Source organism: Aquarana catesbeiana, linkage group LG05, assembly GCF_042186555.1.
Source record: "Aquarana catesbeiana isolate 2022-GZ linkage group LG05, ASM4218655v1, whole genome shotgun sequence".
Taxonomy (NCBI): domain Eukaryota; kingdom Metazoa; phylum Chordata; class Amphibia; order Anura; family Ranidae; genus Aquarana; species Aquarana catesbeiana.
In genome coordinates this window covers 82,003,197-82,024,549 of record NC_133328.1, presented here as the reverse complement: position 1 = coordinate 82,024,549, position 21,353 = coordinate 82,003,197, and the positions used below count along the sequence as shown (strand labels likewise).

The 21,353-nt window shown below is 44.4% G+C and overlaps 1 protein-coding gene across 8 annotated transcripts in view; it reads right to left on the bottom strand.

Moving 5' to 3' along the window:
* DIP2C (disco interacting protein 2 homolog C) overlaps positions 1-21,353 on the bottom strand; it is a 751,814-nt gene that overhangs the window by 381,206 nt on the left and 349,255 nt on the right. For all 8 annotated transcript variants that reach the window (XM_073629914.1, XM_073629915.1, XM_073629910.1 and 5 more), the window contains one exon: positions 9,896-9,967. In XM_073629914.1, the coding sequence (XP_073486015.1) occupies positions 9,896-9,967 (72 nt within the window). The remainder of the gene's footprint in view (positions 1-9,895; positions 9,968-21,353) is intronic.

Sequence of the window (21,353 nt, the reverse complement as noted above, 5' to 3'; positions counted from 1 at the left end):
CGCTTTAATCTGAAAGGGAGGAACCTTTCTTTTCAGACCATAAGCCTGACTAATCACCTGATGAATCCACTTAGCAATAGTAGATTTCGATGCTGCCTGGCCCTTTCTAGGGCTTTCTGGTAACACAAACAAAACATCAGTTTTCCGTATCTAAGCTGTCGTTCTCTGATAGGCCTTAACTGCTCTCAATACATTGAGAGAATGCAATAATTTTTCTTCTGCAGAAAGAGGTTCTGGAAAAAAGGAAGGTAGGGAAACACCTTGATTCAGATGAAAACCAGATACTACCTTTGGTAAAAAGGTTGGGTGAGGACGCAGCACCACCTTATCATTATGCACGATTAAGTATGGCTCTTTACAGGAGAAAGCAGCCGACTCTGAAACTCTTCTTGCGGAGGTTACCGCAACTAGGAATACCAATTTCCTTGTCAAAAGGAGCAAAGAAATATTATATATAGGTTCAAAGGGTTGTCTTTGCAACACTAACAAAACCAGATTCAAATCCCATGGGCACAAGGGTGCTCTAACTGGTGGAGTTATTAGAGTTACCCCTTGTATGAATGCCCGGACTAAAGAATGTGAAGCAAGCGGCCTTTGGAAAAATACTGCCAAGGCCGAAATCTGACCCTTGATCGTACTCAAGCTTAATTTCTACTCCTAACTGTAGAAAGGCCAGAATTCTTCCTATGACATACTTTTTAGGATGCCAACCCTTGGTTTCACACCAGGCGACATAGGCCTTCCAGACCCTGTAATAAATTGTCCTGGAGGCTGGCTTTCTGGCATTAATCAGGGTGGTTACTACTGAACCTGAAAGCCCCTGATTCTTTAGAACATGAGCTTCAATAGCCACACTGTTAAATTTAGCGACTGTAAGGCAGGATGGAATACCAGTCCCTGTGACAGCAGGTCCGGACGAGATGGAAGAGTCCATGACTCCCCCTACTGCCATTCTCACGATCCCTGCATACCAGGGTCTTCTGGGCCATGCTGGGGCTACTAAGATTACCGGCTTCCCTTCTTCCCTGAGCCTGTGGAACAGCCGTGGTAATAGCTGAACTGGAGGGAATGCATAGATCAGTGAAAACTGATCCCATGGGGTCACTAATGCATCTATTCCGAGTGCAAGTGGATCCCTTGTTCTCGCCACAAAGTTGTCCAACATCTTATTGAACCTGGACGCCAACAGATCTACGTCTGGCGTACCCCATCTCTAGCATATGGCCAAAAAGACATCGGGATGTAGAGACCATTCTCCCGGCAACAAATGTTGACTGTTCAAGAAATCTGCCTGCCAATTTTCTACTCCTGGAATGTAGACTGCAGACAGGCAAGGAACATGTTTCTCTGCCCAAGACAGAATACGGTCCACCTTCCTTTGGGCTGCGTGGCTTCTGGTACCCCCTTGGTGATTGATATAGGCCACTGCTGTGGCATTGTCGGATTGTATCCTGACAGAAGAACTCTACAGCCTTAACGTCCAGGTTATTAGAGCCAGACGTACTGCCCGAATCTCTAGGAAATTGATGGGCAAGGTCTTCTCGGACTCTGACCACTTTCCTTGAACCGTGGTCTCTTCTAGAACCGCTCCCCAGCTCCATAGGCTGGCATCCGTTGTTACTACTCTCCAGGAAACTAGAATGAAGGATTTTCCTTTCTGTAAATTCCTGGTTATCAATCACCAATTGAGACTCTGGCATACTTTTGGAGCCAAATTCATTGGACAATCCAAGGCTTGGATCTGTTTGTTCCAAGCAGACAGAATACTGTGTTGCAACAGTCTTGAATGAAATTGGGCATAGGGAACCGCTTAGAAGGAAGCTATCACCTTCCCTAATAATCTCATGCAAAGGCGAATGGAAGGACCCTTCCTTGCTTTGACCACCTGGACCAGCTCTCTTAGAGTGTTGACTTTTGCCTGAGGCAAAAAACACCCATTCCTGGGTTGTGCCTATGACCAGGCCCAAATACTCCAGCCTTCTTACTGGCCGCAAGGATGATTTCCCTAGATTGAGAATCCAACCCAGGTGTCCCAGATAACTGATCGTTCTGGACACCCCATTATTTAACCGTGCTATTGACTGATCTACCAGTAGCAGGTCGTCTAGGTATGCCATTACTGCTATAACCTGGCCCCTTAGTCTTGCTAGTACTGGGGCTAGAACTTTTGTAAATACTTGGGGAGTGGTGGCTAACCCGAAGGGCAAGGCCACAAACTGAAAGTTCCGCAAACCGCAGAAACTTCTGGTGAACGGGAAAAATTGGCACATGTAGATACGCATTTTTGATATCTGTGGATGCTAGAACTTCTCCTCCCCGTAGGGTGGATACAACTGACCAAACTGACTCCATTCGAAAGGAGCAGATGTTTAGGAAGTGATTCAGATCTTTGAGATCTAGAATAGGTCTGACATCTTCATTTGGTTTTGGTACCGTAAAGAGATTTGAATAAAACCCCATGGTCCCTCTCTTCTGAGGGGGCCTCTATTACTCCCTGAGACCTTAACCTGTCCAGTGCCAAAAATAAGGACTTTTTCTTTACTGGGTCCTTGGTAATGTTTGATCTTAGAAAACGAGACGGTGGAAATTCTTGGAACTCTAGTTTGTAGCCCTGGGCTACCACAGAGAGGACCCATTTGTCTTGGATTTCATTTTGCCAAGTTTATGCCAAGTTTCTTAAAACCACCAGTCTCCCCCCCACTTGATCGAGCGGAGGCACCCCTTCACAAGCAAGCCTTAGGATTCTGTTTTATGGACTTCTGACCCCAGGGCTTCTTCTGGCCCTGTGTCTGGTTATGAAGTTTACTTTGCCCCTGATGGTGGAGGCTGTTGCGACTATCTGGAGGCTGTTGCCCCAGGCATCGGGGGGGGGGGGGGGGGAGTATATTTGAAAGAAGGACGTTTATTCTTTTTTCTTAGCCGGCAGAAGGGTACTCTTACCCCCATAAATATTTGGATATATTTATCCAAATCTTCCCCAAATAACCTTTCTCCATGAAAGGGAAACCCAGCCAAGAGCTTTTTGCATGGTAACTCGGCTGACCAGTTCATTAGCCACAGAATCCTACGCATATGTATCAACATACATGCTAGGCGAGACGCCTGATGGATAGAATCCTTGATAGCATCCACTGCAAAACATAAGGCCCTAGGTAGCTCAGCTAAACTGTGGGCCTCTTCAGTTTGAGTAAAAACTCTTAATAACCTACTTGAATTCATCCCTAAGGGACTGACATATGCCTATTGCTGCTACTGCAAGTTGTGCTACTGCACCAGCTACAGCAAATGAGGCTTTAAGCAGAGATTCCAACTTCTTATCAGCTGGATCTCTAAATATTTGGACATTGTCCACTGGATAAGTTAAACTCCTTTTCACAGAGGAGATAGCATCTACCGCTGGCAAATCCCACCTCTTTTTCTCCATAGGATAAAGAGAGAACTTCTTAGGAGGAGAAAACTGCTTATTTGGGTGATCCCAATCAGCATAAATCAGTTGCTCCAGTAATGGGTGCATAGGGAAAGCATGTGAATCCTGTGGGTGTCTTAGCAAACCCAAAGAGGAGAAGGAAACATCATCCACCTCTGCAGGGGGTAACTTATATCCAGAACGGACAAAATCCTTAAGGGATTGGATTAGCAATTTCTGAGATTGCAAAGTTGAGAAAGGTTCTTCGGATGCTGAACCCTCAGAAGAGGAGTCATCCAAACTTCTTTCTGCCTGATCCCCCAAAGGTACCCCAATACCTCCTGCCCATTCTGGTTCCAATACTGGAAGGTCAGGGGCGGGAGAGGGGGGATCTGCTGCGTTTTCTCCCCTCCTGGGAGGAAGATGCGAGCATATCAGCTATTTTTCCTTCCAAACCAGCCAGAGCCAAAGCCAAATCGTCCTTAGTGACGTATGCAGAGGCTGAAAAGTTGGAGGTAGCCACAATGCCTGAGAGTCAAGGTTGCTCAGACTGGCCAGATGCTCCAGGTCTTTCAGGGGAGGATTGAACTGCAGACGTGCGACTAGGAGCCTCAGACTCTGCTTGCAGCGACCTTGAGCTCCCCCCTGTTGTATTCCCCTTTTTACGGGAAGACATAGTCCTAAGCACAAAAAGCAGAAGTACTAACACAGTGCGTCTACTGCCGAGCCTTAGTCTAGCAAATGAATAATATGCCGCCATAAATGCTCAGTCTAAATGCTGAGTAAAATGTGCCCTCTTAAAAATGCCTGCATCCAAACACCCTTAAAGCTTACATGCCCTTGTATGCTCTGTGTCCATCCGTCAGCCAACCAGACACTTTCAGAGTGAAATGCTTTTAAAACCAGTAAGCCTTGTGCCTACGCGGTGTATCACGTGCATGCCGACAGCGTCTAAGCCACATCTCCACGTTATTAGGCTCCGCCCCCTTATAAACCTTTTCCCGCGCATGTGCGGAAGACAGGCCGCTCCCACAGCGGGGACGGATCGAGGGGGAGGGGAGGGGTCTCAGCAGGGTTGAACCTGATCGCTGTGCTGAATGCAGATGGTCCCCCCAAAACCTCTACTGATGGCTGACAGAGCGGAGAGGAAGCAATGCTATCCGTAGAAGCCTTTGCTGATACTGAGCATAACACAGGGGAAGGCATGGAATGTTGGAAGCCAGGTATGTTGCTTTTACACGCTCTAGTGGCAAAACACAGGCAGGGCAACGCATACTCACAGAAGAAAGTCCAAATATGAATCATAAATATATATACATTCTGTTGGATCTTTCTGACTTACCCGTCCCACTTCAGGACTGCTGGAGATTATCACAGACAGATCCAGCCTTCACCCATCACGGCAGGCCATATCATGACAGACCTTGAAGGACCGGGTCCCCCTTTACGGGGTCCACTCCCTTGGAGCTGTACAGCACCCTGCCGGAGAACTCTTTGACTGTATAAACATGACCAAGGTGCCGGATCCCAGGGCCTAGCTCTCAAAAGAGAATGCATTACAGGCAGAAACCTTGTTTCTTCTTCCAAGAGGCCCGTGTACCATCCATTTTGGCTTTCAGGCACTTTAGATGGATCAGTTTGCAAAGCTCCTTGAACCTTTCAGGGATTGCTTAGCGGAGCTCTCTTAGCACTTCATCAACCGTGACCAACACCTTAGACACTGGCGAAAAAACTGAGGTACTCCCTGTATGGGAGGGGTTATAGAGGGAGGGGGACTTCCTGTTTTTTGAGTGTACCAGTGTCCATTCAACTGTAGGTGGTGTATAACCCACATAGTTATTACTATGGTGCTCTGTGTACCATGATGTACTATAAAGAAAAAAGACTTTCACTTACAGCAGAAGCACTACTAAGGCATGGTTAAGGGTAGTTTTTATTCTGTTGCAATGCTATTTTAGAGCAACTGAGAGGGCATTTGTGAATTAAGCTGCCCAAGTACACTGTTACCAAAAGCATTGGGACGCCTTCCTTTACACAGACATGAACTTTAATGGCATCCCAGTCTTAGTTTGTAGGGTTCAATATTGAGTTGGCCCACCCTTTGCAGCTATAACAGCTTCAACTCTTCTTGGAAGGCTGTCCACAAGGTTTAGGAGAGTGTCAATGGGAATGTTTGACCATTCTTCCAGAAGTGCATTTGTGAGGCCAGGCACTGATGTGGTTGAGAAGGCCTAGCCTGCAGTCTCCACTCTAATTCATCCCAAAGGTGTTCTATTGGGTTGAGGTCAGGACTTTGTGCAGGCTAGTCAAGTTCCTCCACCCTAAACTCACTCATCCATGTACTTATGGACCTTGCTTTGTGCACTGGTACAAATCATTTAGTGAAGGGGGGATTATGGTGTGGGGTTGTTTTTCAGGGGTTAGGCTTGGACCCTTAGTTCCAATGATGGGAACCGCATACCAAGACATTTGGACAATTTCAAGCTCCCAACTTTGTGGGAACAGTTTGGAGATGGCCTCTTCCTGTTCCAACATGACCATAAAGACATAGATGAGCGAGTTTGTGGTGGAAGAACTTGACTGGTCTGCACAGAGTCCGGACCTCAACCTGATAGAACACCTTTGGGATGAATTAGAGCAGAGACTGCGAGCCAGGCCTTCTCGTCCAACATCAGTGCCTGACCTCACAAATGCACTTATGGAAGAATGGTCAAACATTATGCTGAAAATGGTGGGCCAACTCAATATTGAACCCTACAGACTTATGCCCCGTACATACGGTCGGACATTGATCGGACATTCCGACAACAAAATGCATGGATTTTTTCCGATGGATGTTGGCTCAAACTTGTCTTGCATACACACGGTCACACAAAGTTGTCGGAAAATCCGATCATTCTGAACGCGGTGACATAAAACATGTACGTCAGGACTATAAACGGGGCAGTAGCCAATAGCTTTCGTTTATTTATTTATTGTGAGCATGCGTGACACTTTGTGCGTCGGATTTGTGTATACACGATCGGAAATTCCGACAACGGATTTTGTTGTCGGAAAATTTTATAGCCTGCTCTCAAACTTTGTGTGTCGGAAATTCAGATGGAAAATGTGGGATGGAGCCCACACACGGTCGGAATTTACGACAACAAGGTCCTATCACACATTTTCCATCGGAAAATCCGACCGTGTGTACGGGGCATAGGACGCCATTAAAGTTCATGTTGGTGTAAAGGCAGGCGTCCCAATACTTTTGGTAATATAGTGTATATGTAATCTGTGTCGGATCTGATTTACCACCTGTTAAGTATTTCAAAGCTGTGCAGCCAAATTCATAAATGTCACCCATAGACTTGCATTGTGGGAAGATGGCATACAGCACAACCACTGTGCAGCAATGTCAAGAGTGATGAAGACCACCCCCCTCTACCCATGTAATGAACAAATATGGCTACCCACATGGACAAAGACAATTACAATCTATACACTGAAACATTTGTATAACATTAAAACAAATTGGCAAGAATTATTTTATGTAAGAAAGATTATTCCAGTGACTAGGTTAGAATCAAGTATAAAATGTATAAAAATGTAAAATCCAGCCGTAAGCATTTTTCTGCCCAATTTATATCCTGGCATGACCGTGAATTTTCATATTTCCTGTTTGAGTATAATAGATTTTACTAGGCTGTGTATGCTTACCCCAATGTGTGGAAGAAATATGTACAGTATAATTTGTACATTGCACTACTGTGTGCATGTTTCAATGCAAAAAATTCAGGCTACGTAAACACTATGCTGGCAGAGTCTACAAGTGCTGGCTAAATTCTGCATGTATAAATACATTCAGGCAAAACTAATATGGATTACACGTTTATAAATTGATATTTATTCACATCAAATGTGTGTAATTTTTGTATAAAATGTTTGCTCTACCGATGAACATTTAATGACATGGAGCACCAGTGGCACTGTTTGCAAGGCATTTTGGGTTTTTTAATAGCTCTGCCTTAATGCTTTTGTACACTGACTAATCAAAGGGCAATTATAATGGTTTGAAGACATGTATTTTGTATATATGTGTGTGTGTGTGTGTGTGTGTGTGTGTGTGTGTGTGTGTGTAGGCATTGGGTGAGAGGTGGGGTGGGGGGTTGTAAAGGTACATGGGAGGGAGTGTGCACAGGGCCACACTGGTGAGAGTGGGGGTGAAGTATCCACAGGTGCAGTAGTCAAAGAGGGAGTGCAAGTGTGGTGGGGTAGCGCAGGTGGTGAGAAAAGGGGGTGCAGGCATGTAGTGTGGTGGGAGAAGGGGGTTTGCAGGCATGGTAGATGCTGAGAAAAGGGAGGCTGCAGGTGCAATGGATGCTGAGAAAGGGGCAGCTGCAGGTGTAGTGTATGCTGAAAGAAGGGAAGTGTAGGAGCATCGAGTGGTGAGAAAAGAGGGGCTGCAGAAACTATGGGTGCCAAAACAAGACGGGTGCAGCATGATGATCGGTGAGAGAAGGGGGTGCAGGCATATTGGATTCTAAGAAAAGAAGGGCTGCAGGTATGGTAGATTTTAACAGAAGTAGAGGTGCAGCACAGTGGATGCTGGGAGAAAGGGGGTGTGGGATTGATGAATGGTGAGAGAAGGGGGAGCTGCAAATGTGGTTCACGAGGGGGGGGGTTCGATAGCCAGTAGGGGGCGGCTGCCTTGACGTGAGGGGGTGACAGTGGGAAGGGGGGCTGGCTAATGCTGCAGTAAGATGGTTATGTCATAGTGGTGGGACTGGCTTACATTGTAGTATTGGAGTGGGGGGGTCTAGGTCATTAGTGTGCACCAAGCAGCAGCTACAGAGAGTTCCCAGTTCACACTGAAAATTGGAGGTAGATTATCTGAAAGAAATGAGGGATGGGAGTCACTGCATAACTCATTCAATTTTGTGTGTAATATTCATCTTGAGCTATTGAGACATGAAACATGATTTTACAACAAAGGAAAATGAATAAGCTATTGCGCTGACTAGAACCCAACCGTCATTTAACGGGGCACATAAGAGGGCCAGGAGAGTGGTAGGGAACACCAGGTAAAGTGGATGCAGCTCCTCTCAGATTAGGAGGCTTCCTATGGTTTGATAAAGGGGCGCTTCTGTGTGCCCTGAAACATGTAGCCACACCCCCTCCACTTCCTATCACCATCATCCAGCTGAGAGAGGTGTGCAGTTTGGAGAAGCCATCTTGCTACTTCCGGAAGCCGCTGTTGCCTATGTTCCAGCCTGAAGCCTGAAAGCTGTACTTTTTCCATCAAGAACTCTGCTTCAGCCAGCCACCTGCCTGCAGAGCTCTGCAGCCTCATGGAGATCCTATGGAGGTCTATATGGGTTTATGACCAGCCTTGATCCACTTTTAATTAGTGAGTGCGTTTTAATTGTCTTACATTCTTATTAATAAACCTCTACAGATGGAGGTGCCCTCTCGTGTTTGTTTGTTTTTTTATATCATTTTACAACAAAAGAAGATGAAAATAGGAGAAAACTAACCTAATGTTCCACCAACTGGTTGGATAAAACATAAAACATTTTTTATGAAATATTTCACATTCACCTGATAAACTAAAAAAATAGAAAATACATTTTAACATATTTGTAGTCCTGATCATAAACCAATAAAAAAAAAAAAAAAAGTTTAAAGAGGAGCTCCAGGCTCCCCACAAGCAGCTACAACCACTTGGCGAATCTGACGCTAAGTGGTCAAAACCAGGTACCCTCCCCCCCAAAGTGGTAGCGGAGGAGGGAGGATACAAACAAGCAGAACTTCCCCTTTTGGGTGAAGTTCCGGTTTAAGAATTCAAAACGTGGAACAAAGTTTTAAAGCCCAGTTCATTAAGGGCTCGTTTACACCAGAACGCGGTGTAGTAATTCCGCATTCCAAGTGCTTTTTCCACACCACATTCAAAAGGCGCTGTGTGTGTGATCTGCTGCGGGCATCAATATAATCCTATTGATATCCCAAACACAGATTGCAAACACTGTGCATTTGCCCCAACCAGATCGCGTGGGACTGCAGTATAACGCAATGCGGTGAAGTGCATTTTTGAAAAGTAATGCATGCATTACTTTTGATGCAATACAGTGAGATTTCAGCCTATTCAAATAAATGGGCTGAAAATCGCACTGCACTGAGTCGTACAGGAACCCAAACCGCATTCTGTGCTATTTAAGTGGGGACCATCCCTAAACATTCACAGCAATCAACAGTCATATCCCGCTCTCTTAATTTGACTTTACTAAAGGTAATAACTGCAGGGAAGATATAATGGAGGTGGCTGAGGTACAGTTTTTCAGTGGCTTTCTCTAAGGCTATAAACTTTGTATAACAACTCAAAAGCAGATGATTTATAAAATAAAGTGCAAAGACAGAGCTCTTGCCCAACTGCAACCAGTTTGTATGTTTTTTGATTGATTAAATAAAAGACCACAGCCCCATAACTCAAGGATGCAATGTAGTACATACCTGGAGGTTGAGGCAGATATGCTCCTATTAACTTTGATCTCTTCTTCTCATAACCTTTCTGTGTGATATCACCTGCAAAACACAAAAAAGAAATGCATCAAGTATATAGCATTATTTAAACTATACCCATCACATAGAGTAACCCTGACTTGACCAGTATCAGGGAGTCGATCTATAGACAGATCTAGTTCAAGTTCTAGCACACAGTTTATGTTGAGTCTGTTTTAAGTTTACAAACAGTACATAGTAAAAACATGAGTGTTAGACCATTTCCAATGAATGCATACAGTGGGGACAGAAAGTATTCAGACCCCCTCAAATTTTTCACTCTTTGTTATAATGCAGCCATTTGCTAAAATCATTTAAGTTCATTTTTTTCCTCATCAATGTACACGCAGCACCCCATATTGACAGAAAAACACAGAATTGTTGACATTTTTGCAGATTTATTAAAAAAGAAAAACTGAAATATCACATGGTACTAAGTATTCAGACCCTTTGGCCCCTTCCACACTCAGGCGGGGCTGGCGGTAAAGCGCCGCTACTGTAAGTGGCGCTTTACCATCGGTAATCGGCCGCTAGCGGGGCGGTTTTACCCCCCGCTAGTGGCAGAGAAAGGGTTAAAAACCACCGCAAAGCGCCTCTGCAGAGGCGCTTTGCCGGCAGTATAGCCGTGCTGTCCCATTGATTTCAATGGGAAGGAGCGGGGAAGGAGCGGTGTATACACCACTCCTTTCCCGCTCCAAAGATGCTGCTGGCAGGACTTTTTTTCCCGTCCTGCCAGCGCACCACCCCAGTGTGAAAGCCCTCAGGGCTTTCACACTGGAGACAAAGCAGCGGCACTTTCGGGTCGGTTTGCAGGTGCTATTATTAGCGCAGTAGCGCCTGCAAACCGCCCCAGTGTGAAAGGGCCCTTTGCTGTGACACTCATATATTTAACTCAGGTGCTGTCCATTTCTTCTGATCATCCTTGAGATGGTTCTACACCTTCATTTGAGTCCAGTTGTGTTTGATTATACTGATTGGACTTGATTAGGAAAGCCACACACCTGTCTATATAAGACCTTACAGCTCACAGTGCATGTCAGAGCAAATGAGAATCATGAAGTCAAAGGAATTGAGAATCATGAAGTCAAAAGGAACTGCCTGAAGAGCTCAGAGACAGAATTGTGGCAAGGCACAGATCTGGCCAAGGTTACAAAAAAATTTCTGCTGCACTTAAGGGTCCTAAGAGCACAGTGGCCTCCATAATCCTTAAATGGAAGACGTTTGGGACGACCAGAACCCTTCCTAGAGCTGGCCGTCTGGCCAAACTGAGCTATCGGGGGAGAAGAGCCTTGGTGAGAGAGGTAAAGAAGAACCCAAAGATCACTGTGGTTGAGCTCCAGAGACGCAGTCGGGAGATGGGAGAAAGTTGTAGAAAGTCAACCATCACTGCAGCCCTCCACCAGTCAGGGCTTTATGGCAGAGTGGCCCGACAGAAGCCTCTCCTCAGTGCAAGACACATGAAAGCCCGCATGGAGTTTTCTAAAAAAACACCTGAAGGACTCCAAGATGGTGAGAAATAAGATTCTCTGGTCTGATGAGACCAAGATAGAACTTTTTGGCCTTAATTCTAAGCGGTATGTGTGGAGAAAACCAGGCACTGCTCATCACCTGTCCAATACAGTCCCAACAGTGAAGCATGGTGGTGGCAGCACCATTCTGTGGGGGTGTTTTTCAGCTGCAGGGACAGGACGACTGTTTGCAATCGAGGGAAAGATGAATGCGGCCAAGTACAGGGATATCCTGGACGAAAACCTTCTCCAGAGTGCTCAGGACCTCAGACTGGGCCGAAGGTTTACCTTCCAACAAGACAATGACCCTAAGCACACAGCTAAAATAACGAAAGAGGGGCTTCAAAACAACTCTGACAGTTCTTGAATGGCCCAGCCAAAGCCCTGACTTAAACCCAATTGAGCATCTCTGGACTAACTAACCTAAAAATAGCTGTCCACCAACGTTTACCATCCAACCTGACAGAACTGGAGAGGATCTGCAAGGAGGAATGGCAGAGGATCCCCAAATCCAGGTGTGAAAAACTTGTTGCATCTTTCCCAAAAAGACTCATGGCTGTATTAGATCAAAAGGGTGCTTCTACTAAATACTGAGCAAAGGGTCTGAATACTTAGGACCATGTGTTATTTCAGTTTTTCTTTTTTAATAAATCTGCAAAAATGGCAACAATTCTGTGTTTTTCTGTCAATATGGGGTGCTGTGTGTACAATAATGAGGGAAAAAAATTCACTTAAATGGTTTTAGCAAATGGCTGCAATATAACAAAGAGTGAAAAATTTAAGGAGGTCTGAATATTTTCCATCCCCACTGTAAGTACATTAATACTGTATTAATAAGATCTAGCACACAGTGTGAACAGGGCTCTTGCAGAGAACCATATTTAAGGCAGATGAGCATACAGAGAAAATTACGGCTGTAGTTCTGGTGCGCGGAAGCCACCAATGCAGCATATTTTTGCCCATAGACATGTATTACAATAACTGATGTACATGGCTATATGCATGTAAAAGCCAGTACTCACTTTTACATGCATACGGGTGTATATTTTATTATGATCCTACATGTGCAGTGACCACGCACATGTTAAAAACAGCTCAATCAACTCAAAAGGGATATTCCAATGATAGGTGCAGCCTGGATGGTTGACTCAGGCCCTGACTTCCTACAACTCTTCAATAATCCAACTGGAAGGTCACTCTCTTATAATTCCTGACTTTTTGTCAGTCCATCTGGGAGTGTTTGGTGTTCCTGCCCAGCCTTCGGTTGGGTGGTTTACCTTCAGCTTGTACAAAAAAATGCTTTGGGTTAGTAGGGAGTATTTCACTTTAGGTGAAATAATGATGACTGCTTCTCTAAGTTTCTGTAAGTTCAAAAGTAACACCCATCTTCCATTAGCGCAAAGGGAGAGGAACAAGTCATGAGCCAAGCGACCTGCCAACATACCATAAACCTTAAATATTGTTCCCAGCACCACAATCATAAAAACTTTTACATGCAAAAACACAGTAACTAAGGACTTTCCTTCAGTGCTTACTTCCAAATACAAGCTACATGAAAGAAAATACACTGCACTATTTTTAGGCAGACATGAAAGAAATTGTCATTCACAAACCAGTTTGTTATTTATATGCTTAGAACAGAGAAGAAATTATGACAAAATCTTTGTGAGTAAACAAATCAAGTTGCTCTTGCTGGCAATGAACAGCGAAGACAGAGATTTCGTGAGATAAACCTTCTAAAGCCAACAAATATAACTCAAGCAACGGGCATCAACCATCTTTAAAACACATGGACCTATTTCATATAACATTGCAAAGCACAATGACATACAAACTCAACCCACAGAAGACAGGAAAAAACAAAGTATCCTTCAAGAAGAGGAAGCAGGAAAAATGTCAATATAGTCCATATACTACTAGGGACCAGTGCTATGGATATAAGTTTCCAGGGAAGAGCAACAGTGCAGGGAATTAATTTTTTTTAACCTCACCGCTTTTACAGCGCTTTGAAAGCGGCGCCCACTTATTTCAATGGGCAGGGGCGGTGGAGGAGCAGTGTATACAGTTAATTCCCTGCACTGTTGCTCTTCCCTGGAAACTTCCCTGGAAATATCCACAGCACTGGTCCCTAGTAGTATATGGACTATATTGACATCTTATATTGATAAGATGCTGCTTGCAGGACATTTTTTCCTGTCCTGCAAGCGCACTGCCCCAGTGAGAAAGCACTCGGGCTTTCACACTGGGGTGGCTTGAGAGGCGCTATTTTGTAGCGCAAAAATGCCTGAAAAGCTCCCCAGTGTGAAAGGGGTCTAAAAGTAGTGCAACTAAAGTAATATGACACATACTACTGAATTGTACACAAGCGTAATATTAAACAGAAGCGATGGCATGGGCCTCTAAAGGGGCCAATCTCAACCCCTATGGCAGGTACGTAGGAAAGAGAAGATTGAGCAGTCCGGGTGAACAAATGTCTATGGCAGAAACCTCAAGGCCCATTGGCCAAGAGTGTCAGACAGTGGGGTAAGCAAAAAAGTACTGGTTCAAATATACTAGGGCCTATAGAGAAGGAAAGCTGTGGAAAGCACTCATACCACCACAGTCTGAGGTATTGAATGTTCTGGTGAAGGGGGTTTCAGGGTCCCTGAAGCCCCTGTCATATAGTGGGTCAATGTACCTCAGAAAGCATAGAACGTACTATAATTGACCTTTACATGTGACCATCTATTCCTCTGCCTCCATCATATTGTTCACCAGTCGTACACATTCTGCATTGCAGGGAACCCGAGTCTTTTTCTCATAAATTCTCCACCCCACTTTTAAATTTGAAACCAGGGAACATTTCTGTTCAAAGATAACAAAATTACATAGTTAGGTTGAAAAAAAGACACCAATCTAGTTCAACCAAAAAAAAAAAAAAAAAAAAAAACATACAATCCCATACCCACAGTTACATAGTTATATAGTTATATAGTAGGTGAGGTTGAAAAAAGACACAAGACCATCAAGTCCAACCTAAGTGTGATTATATGTCAGTATTACCTTGTATATCCCTGTATGTTGTGGTCGTTGAGGTGCTTATCTAATAGTTTTTTGAAAACTATTGATGCCCCCCCGCTGAGACCACTGCCTGTGGAAGGGAATTCCACATCCTTGCCGCTCTTACAGTAAAGAACCCTCTATGGAGTTTAAGGTTAAACCTCTTTTTCTTCTCATTTTAATGAGTGGCCACGTGTCTTGTTAAACTTCCGGCCACAAAAAAGTTTTATCCCTATTGTGGGGTCACCAGTAAGGTATTTGTAAATTGAAATCATATCCCCTTTCAAGCGTCTCTTCTCCAGAAAGAATAAGTTCAGTGCTCGCAACCTTTCTTCATAACGAATATCCTCCAGACCCTTTATTAGCTTTGTTGCCCTTCTTTGTACTCGCTCCTTTTCCAGTACATCCTTCGCGAGGACTGGTGCCCAGAACTGGACAGCATACTCCAGGTGCGGTTGGACCAGAGTCTTGTAGAGTGGGAGAATTATCACTTTATCCCTGGAGTTAATCCCTTTTTTAATGCTTGCAATAGGATTTTTATAACAGCTTACCTATAAAATCATTTTCTTTGAAGTACATCACGGGACACAGAGTCATAGTAATTAGTATGTGGGTTATAGGCCACCTTCAGGTGATGGACACTGGCACACCCCAAGACAGGAAGTCCACTCCCTATATAACCCCTCCCACTACTGGGAGTTTTTGTAGCAAAGCAATACATGTGTATACCAGAAAGAAGGAAAGGACCTCTGTGTCCCATGATGTACGTCAAAAGAAAAGGATTTTAAAGGTAAGCTGTTATAAAAATCTTATTTTCTTAATCGTACATCACGGGACACAGAGCCATAGTAATTACTATGTGGGATGTCCCAGAGCAATGCCAACTGAAGAGAGGGAGACACAACAAAATTAGGGCACCATGAGATCAGAGGGCACTAACAGCCCTTGTGGAGTGTGCTTTGATTTGAAAAGTTGGAATCTTCCTCTTTAAACCATAAGCTTGAACAATTACTTGTCGAATCCATTCGGAAATAGTAGATTTTGATGCTGCCTGTCCCCTTTAAGGACCTTCAGGAAATACAAACAAAACATCCGTTTTTCGAATCTGAGCAGTCGCCTCAAAGTAGACTTTGACTGCTCTCACCACATCAAGAGAATGTAGTGACTCATCTTTCATAGAACCGGGTTCTGGAAAAAATGAAGGCAGAACAATATCCTGGTTTAAATGAAAACATGACACTACCTTAGGTAGAAAGTTAGGATGAGGACGCAATGCTACCTTATCCTTGTGAATAATTAAATATGGCTCTTTACAAGAAAGAGCAGCTAACTCTGATACCCTTCTTGCAGAAAATATGGCTACCAGAAAAACTAGTTTCCTTGTCAAAAGGACCAAGGGAATATGTCGTATAGGCTCAAAAGGCTGTTTCTATAATGCTGACAGAACTAAATTCAAGTCCCAAGGGTTCAGGGGTGACCTAACCGGAGGATTAAGCTGCGTTACCCCCTAAATAAAGCTACGAACCAAAGAATGCAAAGCAAGTGGTCGCTGAAATAATACTGATAAGGCCGAGACCTGGCCCTTGATAGTACTCAAGGCCAACTTCATTTCTAACCCTATTTGTAGAAAGTCAAGGATTCTACCTATGACATACTTCCTGGGGTGCCAACACTTGGATTCACACCAGGAAACATATGCCTTGCAGACTCTATAATATATGATTCTGGAGGCCGACTTCCTTGCATTAACCAAGGTAGATACCAATGAACCTGACAGCCCAAGCTTCTTCAGATTGTGGGTCTCAATAGCCAAACCGTTAAATTTAGAGTTTGTAAGGTAGGATGGAATACCGGACCTTGCGAGAGAAGGTCTGGACGTGGTGGTAGGGTCCATGGGTCCCCTACAGCCATCTTTATGATCTCTGCAAACCAAGATCTCCTGGGCCACAAGAATCACTGACTTCCCTTCCTGCTCAATCCTGCAAAGAAGTCGTGGAAGTAGCAGAACAGGAGGGAATGCATAAATCTGTGAAAAATGATTCCACGGGAATACCAAGGCATCTGTTATGCACGCTAGCGGATCTTTTGTTCTTGACATAAAGTTGTCGAACTTTTTGTTGAACCTGGATGCAAACAGATCTATGTCCGGAATCGCCCAACCTTGACATATTGTCAGGAAGATTTTGGGGTGAAGAGACCATTCTCCCGGGAACAACTGATGGTGACTCAAGTAGCCCGCCTGCCAATTCTCTTTTCCTGGAATGAAGACTGCCAACAGGCAAGGTACATTGTTATCTGCCCAAGTTAAGATATGATTCACCTCTCTCTCGTGCCCCCTTGGTGATTGATATAGGCCACTGCTGTGGCATTGTCGGATTGGATCTGGACAGGACAATTCCGTAATCTGAACGTCCAGGCCCTCAGGGCCAAGTGCGCTGCCCGAATCTCTAGAATATTGATGGGCAAGGTCATTTCTGACCTGGAGCATTTCCCATGGACAGTCGCCTCTTCCAGGACTACTCCCCAACCCGAAAGGCTGGCATCTGTTGTTACCACCTCCCAGGTAACTGGTAGGAAGGATTTTCCTTTCTGCAGATTCTTGGTTATCAACCACCAAATGAGGCTCTGGCGCACCTTGGAGACAAGCACATTGGGAAATCTAGAGCTTGGACCTTCTTGTTCCAAGCCGATAGGATACTGTTTTGCAGCAGTCTCAAATGAAACTGAGCATAAAGAACGGCCTCGAATGAACAACAACCTCATGCAAAGTCGAATAGAAGGATTGTTTTTTGCGGCCGAATGACGCCATTACAGCTCCCCTGAGCTCTGACACCATGAGAACCCCTGTTCTCACTCTCCCGAGTTTTTTTTTGAACCCCAATACAGAGGCTTTCAAGGTGCTACGCACCTCCTCTATATTCTTTGCAATATATTGCTCTCATTAGATCAGCGACTCTACCACTGTCAAAGCGGTTAAGGAACTTCCTAACCTTACACCTTGTGCAGTGCTCTTTGTTCTTTTTCTTTTTTGTTATTTCTAACATATTGCTCTATTTGCAGTCTTTTGGGCAATTTACTTCCAGATAGTGATCTTCCGTCTTCCTACCTCTGAACACAGCTGCCAGGTATCTTGAGACACCGAATCCATCGACGAACTGTAAGTGTTATACACTCCACTCACCAACAACACATTTACAAGATGCCGATCAACATACTTTCAAAAAAACGCCAACTAACTCAACCACCCCGCCAAACATCACTCACTATGGAGAACCGCTTCGGCTCTCAATAGTGACATTCTGTGTGTCCAGGAAACCCACTTGCTAGCATCACACTCATCCCTGTGCAAAAACCGCCACTTTCCTCATATCTTCCACGCAACGCATTCCACTAAAGCTAGAGGAGTCATGATAGCGATCAAGGACTCAGTGGACTTCCAATTATTGAATACCACAACAGACCCCGAAGGTCGCTTTATTATCTTAGTATGCAGCATCAACAGAGTGACATATTCTATAATAAATCTGTACGCACCAAACTCCCATCAAATGAAATTCATACGCAGAGTCATGCGTTCCGTTAAATCCAATCAAAAGGGCCACGTAATAATATGCGGGGACTTTAATCTCGTACCGGACACACGAATGGATTCCACATCACCAACCAAACGGAGAGACTCACCCTTGAAAAAATTCCTCTCTTCCCAAGATCTTTATGACGTATGGCGCTGTCACCATGGCTCAGAACGAGACTTCACTTTTTTCTCCTCCAGACATAGCTCGTATTCGAGAATAGATTTGTTCCTAACCGACAAACACATTCTCCAAAAAATATCAAATTCTGTGATCCACACCACGGCATGGTCGGACCATGCCCCTATCTCAATTACCATAGAAGATTCTAACCTAGGGCAAAACGCATTTATATGGAGAACCAACAACTCCATTATCCAAAACGACAAATACACCACAGAAATAAAAGATCACATTAATGACTTTTTCATGTTAAACAAAGGCTCGGTCTCTGACCCTGCCGTGGTGTGGAGTACGCACAAAGCGTACATGAGAGGAATGTTACATACAATGGGTGCTTATCACAAAAGAAAGAGGACGCAGCGTGTGGACGAACTCACGGCCCAAACAGAGACCCTAGAACTAAAACATAAAATTACCCCACATAACCCACTGACAAACCAATTACTCTCCCTAAGACAGGAACTAAAGGCCCTCTTACTTCACTCCTACGAATTCCTTCAAAGGGAATTCAAAGCGACTACCTATTCCACTTCCAACAAAGCGGGGAAAAAACTTGCACAACGACTTAAGGGTAGACGTGTGAACACTAAAATACCCCTTCTAATCCACCCGCACACATCAATCCCACTAAGTAACCCTCAAGACATAGCTGACGCTTTTAGTGCCTACTACGGCGACCTCTACAACTTACATAGGGACCCTCACGCCCCGCAACCTACACAAACTGACATAGACCATTTCCTCCACAATCTCAAACTACCTACTCTGACTGGCGACCAACTGACTGAACTAAATGCCCCCTTTACAACCCAAGAGATTAAGGCCACCATAGACTCACTACCTAACGGTAAAGCACCGGGACCCGATGGTATGACAGGGGAATATTATAAACAACACGCCCCTCAACTGATTCCCCACCTTACCGAACTCTTCAACCACGCTGCCTCCTCTTCCTCTTTTTCAAAGGAATACCTAACAGCATTGGTTATAACATTACCAAAGCCAGGGAAAGAATCAAATGCACCCCAAAATTTTCGCCCGATATCTCTACTCAATCTCGACCTCAAAATATATGCTAAAACGATTGCAACAAGACTAATCAAAATCATGCCAATGCTAATCCACCCTGACCAGACAGGGTTCACTAAAGGCAGACAATCTTCTGACGCCACCAGGAGAATGATTAATATCATACACCAAGCTGAAATTACAGGAACGCCTTCTCTGCTCCTATCCCTAGATGCAGAGAAGGCGTTCGATAGAGTCCATTGGACTTACCTACACACGGTTCTCAGGAAATTTGGATTTCAGGGTAACATCTTGAACGCCATTATGGCACTATATTCAAACCCAGAAGCCCAAGTGTATACGGAAGGCATGATATCCCGCCCGTTTCCCATTACCAATGGCACAAGCCAGGGGTGGCCATTGTCACAGATCATATTCAACCTACTCATGGAACCTCTGGCGGAACACATCCGTTCCCACCCTAACATATCCGGCCTACTAATTGGCAATGTACATCATAAAATCAGCCTATTCGCTGATGACGTTATTCTTATCCTTACCAATCCGACTGGCTCCCTGGCTGAAGTACAAAAATTACTAAACTGGTTTAGCTCGGTATCATACTATAAAGTTAACACTACCAAATCCTTTATACTAGATGTCAACATAGACGCCACTTTGAAAAATTTATTACAAACGCAATATCCATTTGTATGGGCAACTACAGATATAACATACCTGGGTATTCACTTACCAAGAACGACTAAAAACCTTTACTCATGCAACTTCCCACCACTTCTCCAGACCATCCAAGCAGCCTCCCAGCAAATAGCAAAACATGAATTGTCTTGGACAGGCAGACTAGCGGCCTTCAAGATGATATGCCTTCCCCAATTGCTTTACTACTTCAGATCTATCCCAATCCCATTACCAACTAAATTCTTCAGATCCCTTCAAACATTGTTTAACAGATTCCTGTGGGAGGGCAAACGCCCCAGGTGTGCCCACTCTAAACTGACTAAACACAAACTAGCCGGTGGTATGGGCTCCATAGATTTCGAAGATTACCACTTGGCAGCTATTCTAGCCCAATTACCAGGGTGGTTCCAACCCAGTCCAACCACACTGTGGGGACAAATAGAAGAGTCATCGCTCATCCGCCCTAATCTAAAAACCTGGTTACTCAGTATCCCGTTGGGTTCCATAGTACCGACATATTTATCTCCTACCATGAAAGCCTCGGCCCATGCATGGTCAAAACTAAAAGCCTCCCACACATATGCGTCTGTCACCCCACAATTCCACATACCCTTGAATGTTCTTCGACATTTAATGCTGGACCTCTCCCTAACATCTTGGACTAGGAAAGGTATACAATCACTACAAGACATACTTCATGACAACAGCATTAAAACATTTCCCCAATTACAATCTGAATTCAACCTCGCTACAACCGAATACTTTACTTACCTACGCATACGCCATTGCCTACATACCATCATTCTCCCTAATTATACCATCCACCCAAAGACCTGGGAATACCTCACTAATACTGACACAAAAACCAAGGGCATCTCATATTTTTACAATAATTTCCACCAAAAACAGACCTTCTCCAAAACAACTGAACATCATAAATGGGAAAAAGATCTAGCCTGCATATACACAAAATCCCAATGGCAGCAAGCACTTAAAACTGTCTACAAAGCCACCAAATGTGCGGCCCTCTGGGAGCTCACGCAAAAAATTTCCTTACGTTGGTATCTAACCCCAGCCAAACTGTCATCCTTTAATCCCCGAACCCCCAATACTTGTTGGAGATGTAAATCATCTACAGGAGACATGCTTCATGTTTTCTGGTCGTGCCCATCCCTTCGAACCTATTGGGAAAAGGTCTTCCGACTAATATCGGCGATAACCCGAATCAAGACCATACCCTCACCTGCACTAGCAATCCTAAACCTAACTATTGAAGACATCCCCTTCTCCTTCAGACATGTCACTACACACATACTCCTGGCAGCGAGACTCAACCTGACTAGACAATGGAAGTCGGATAATCACCCTACACTAACCCAAGTAGTGGACATAGTTGCCCTA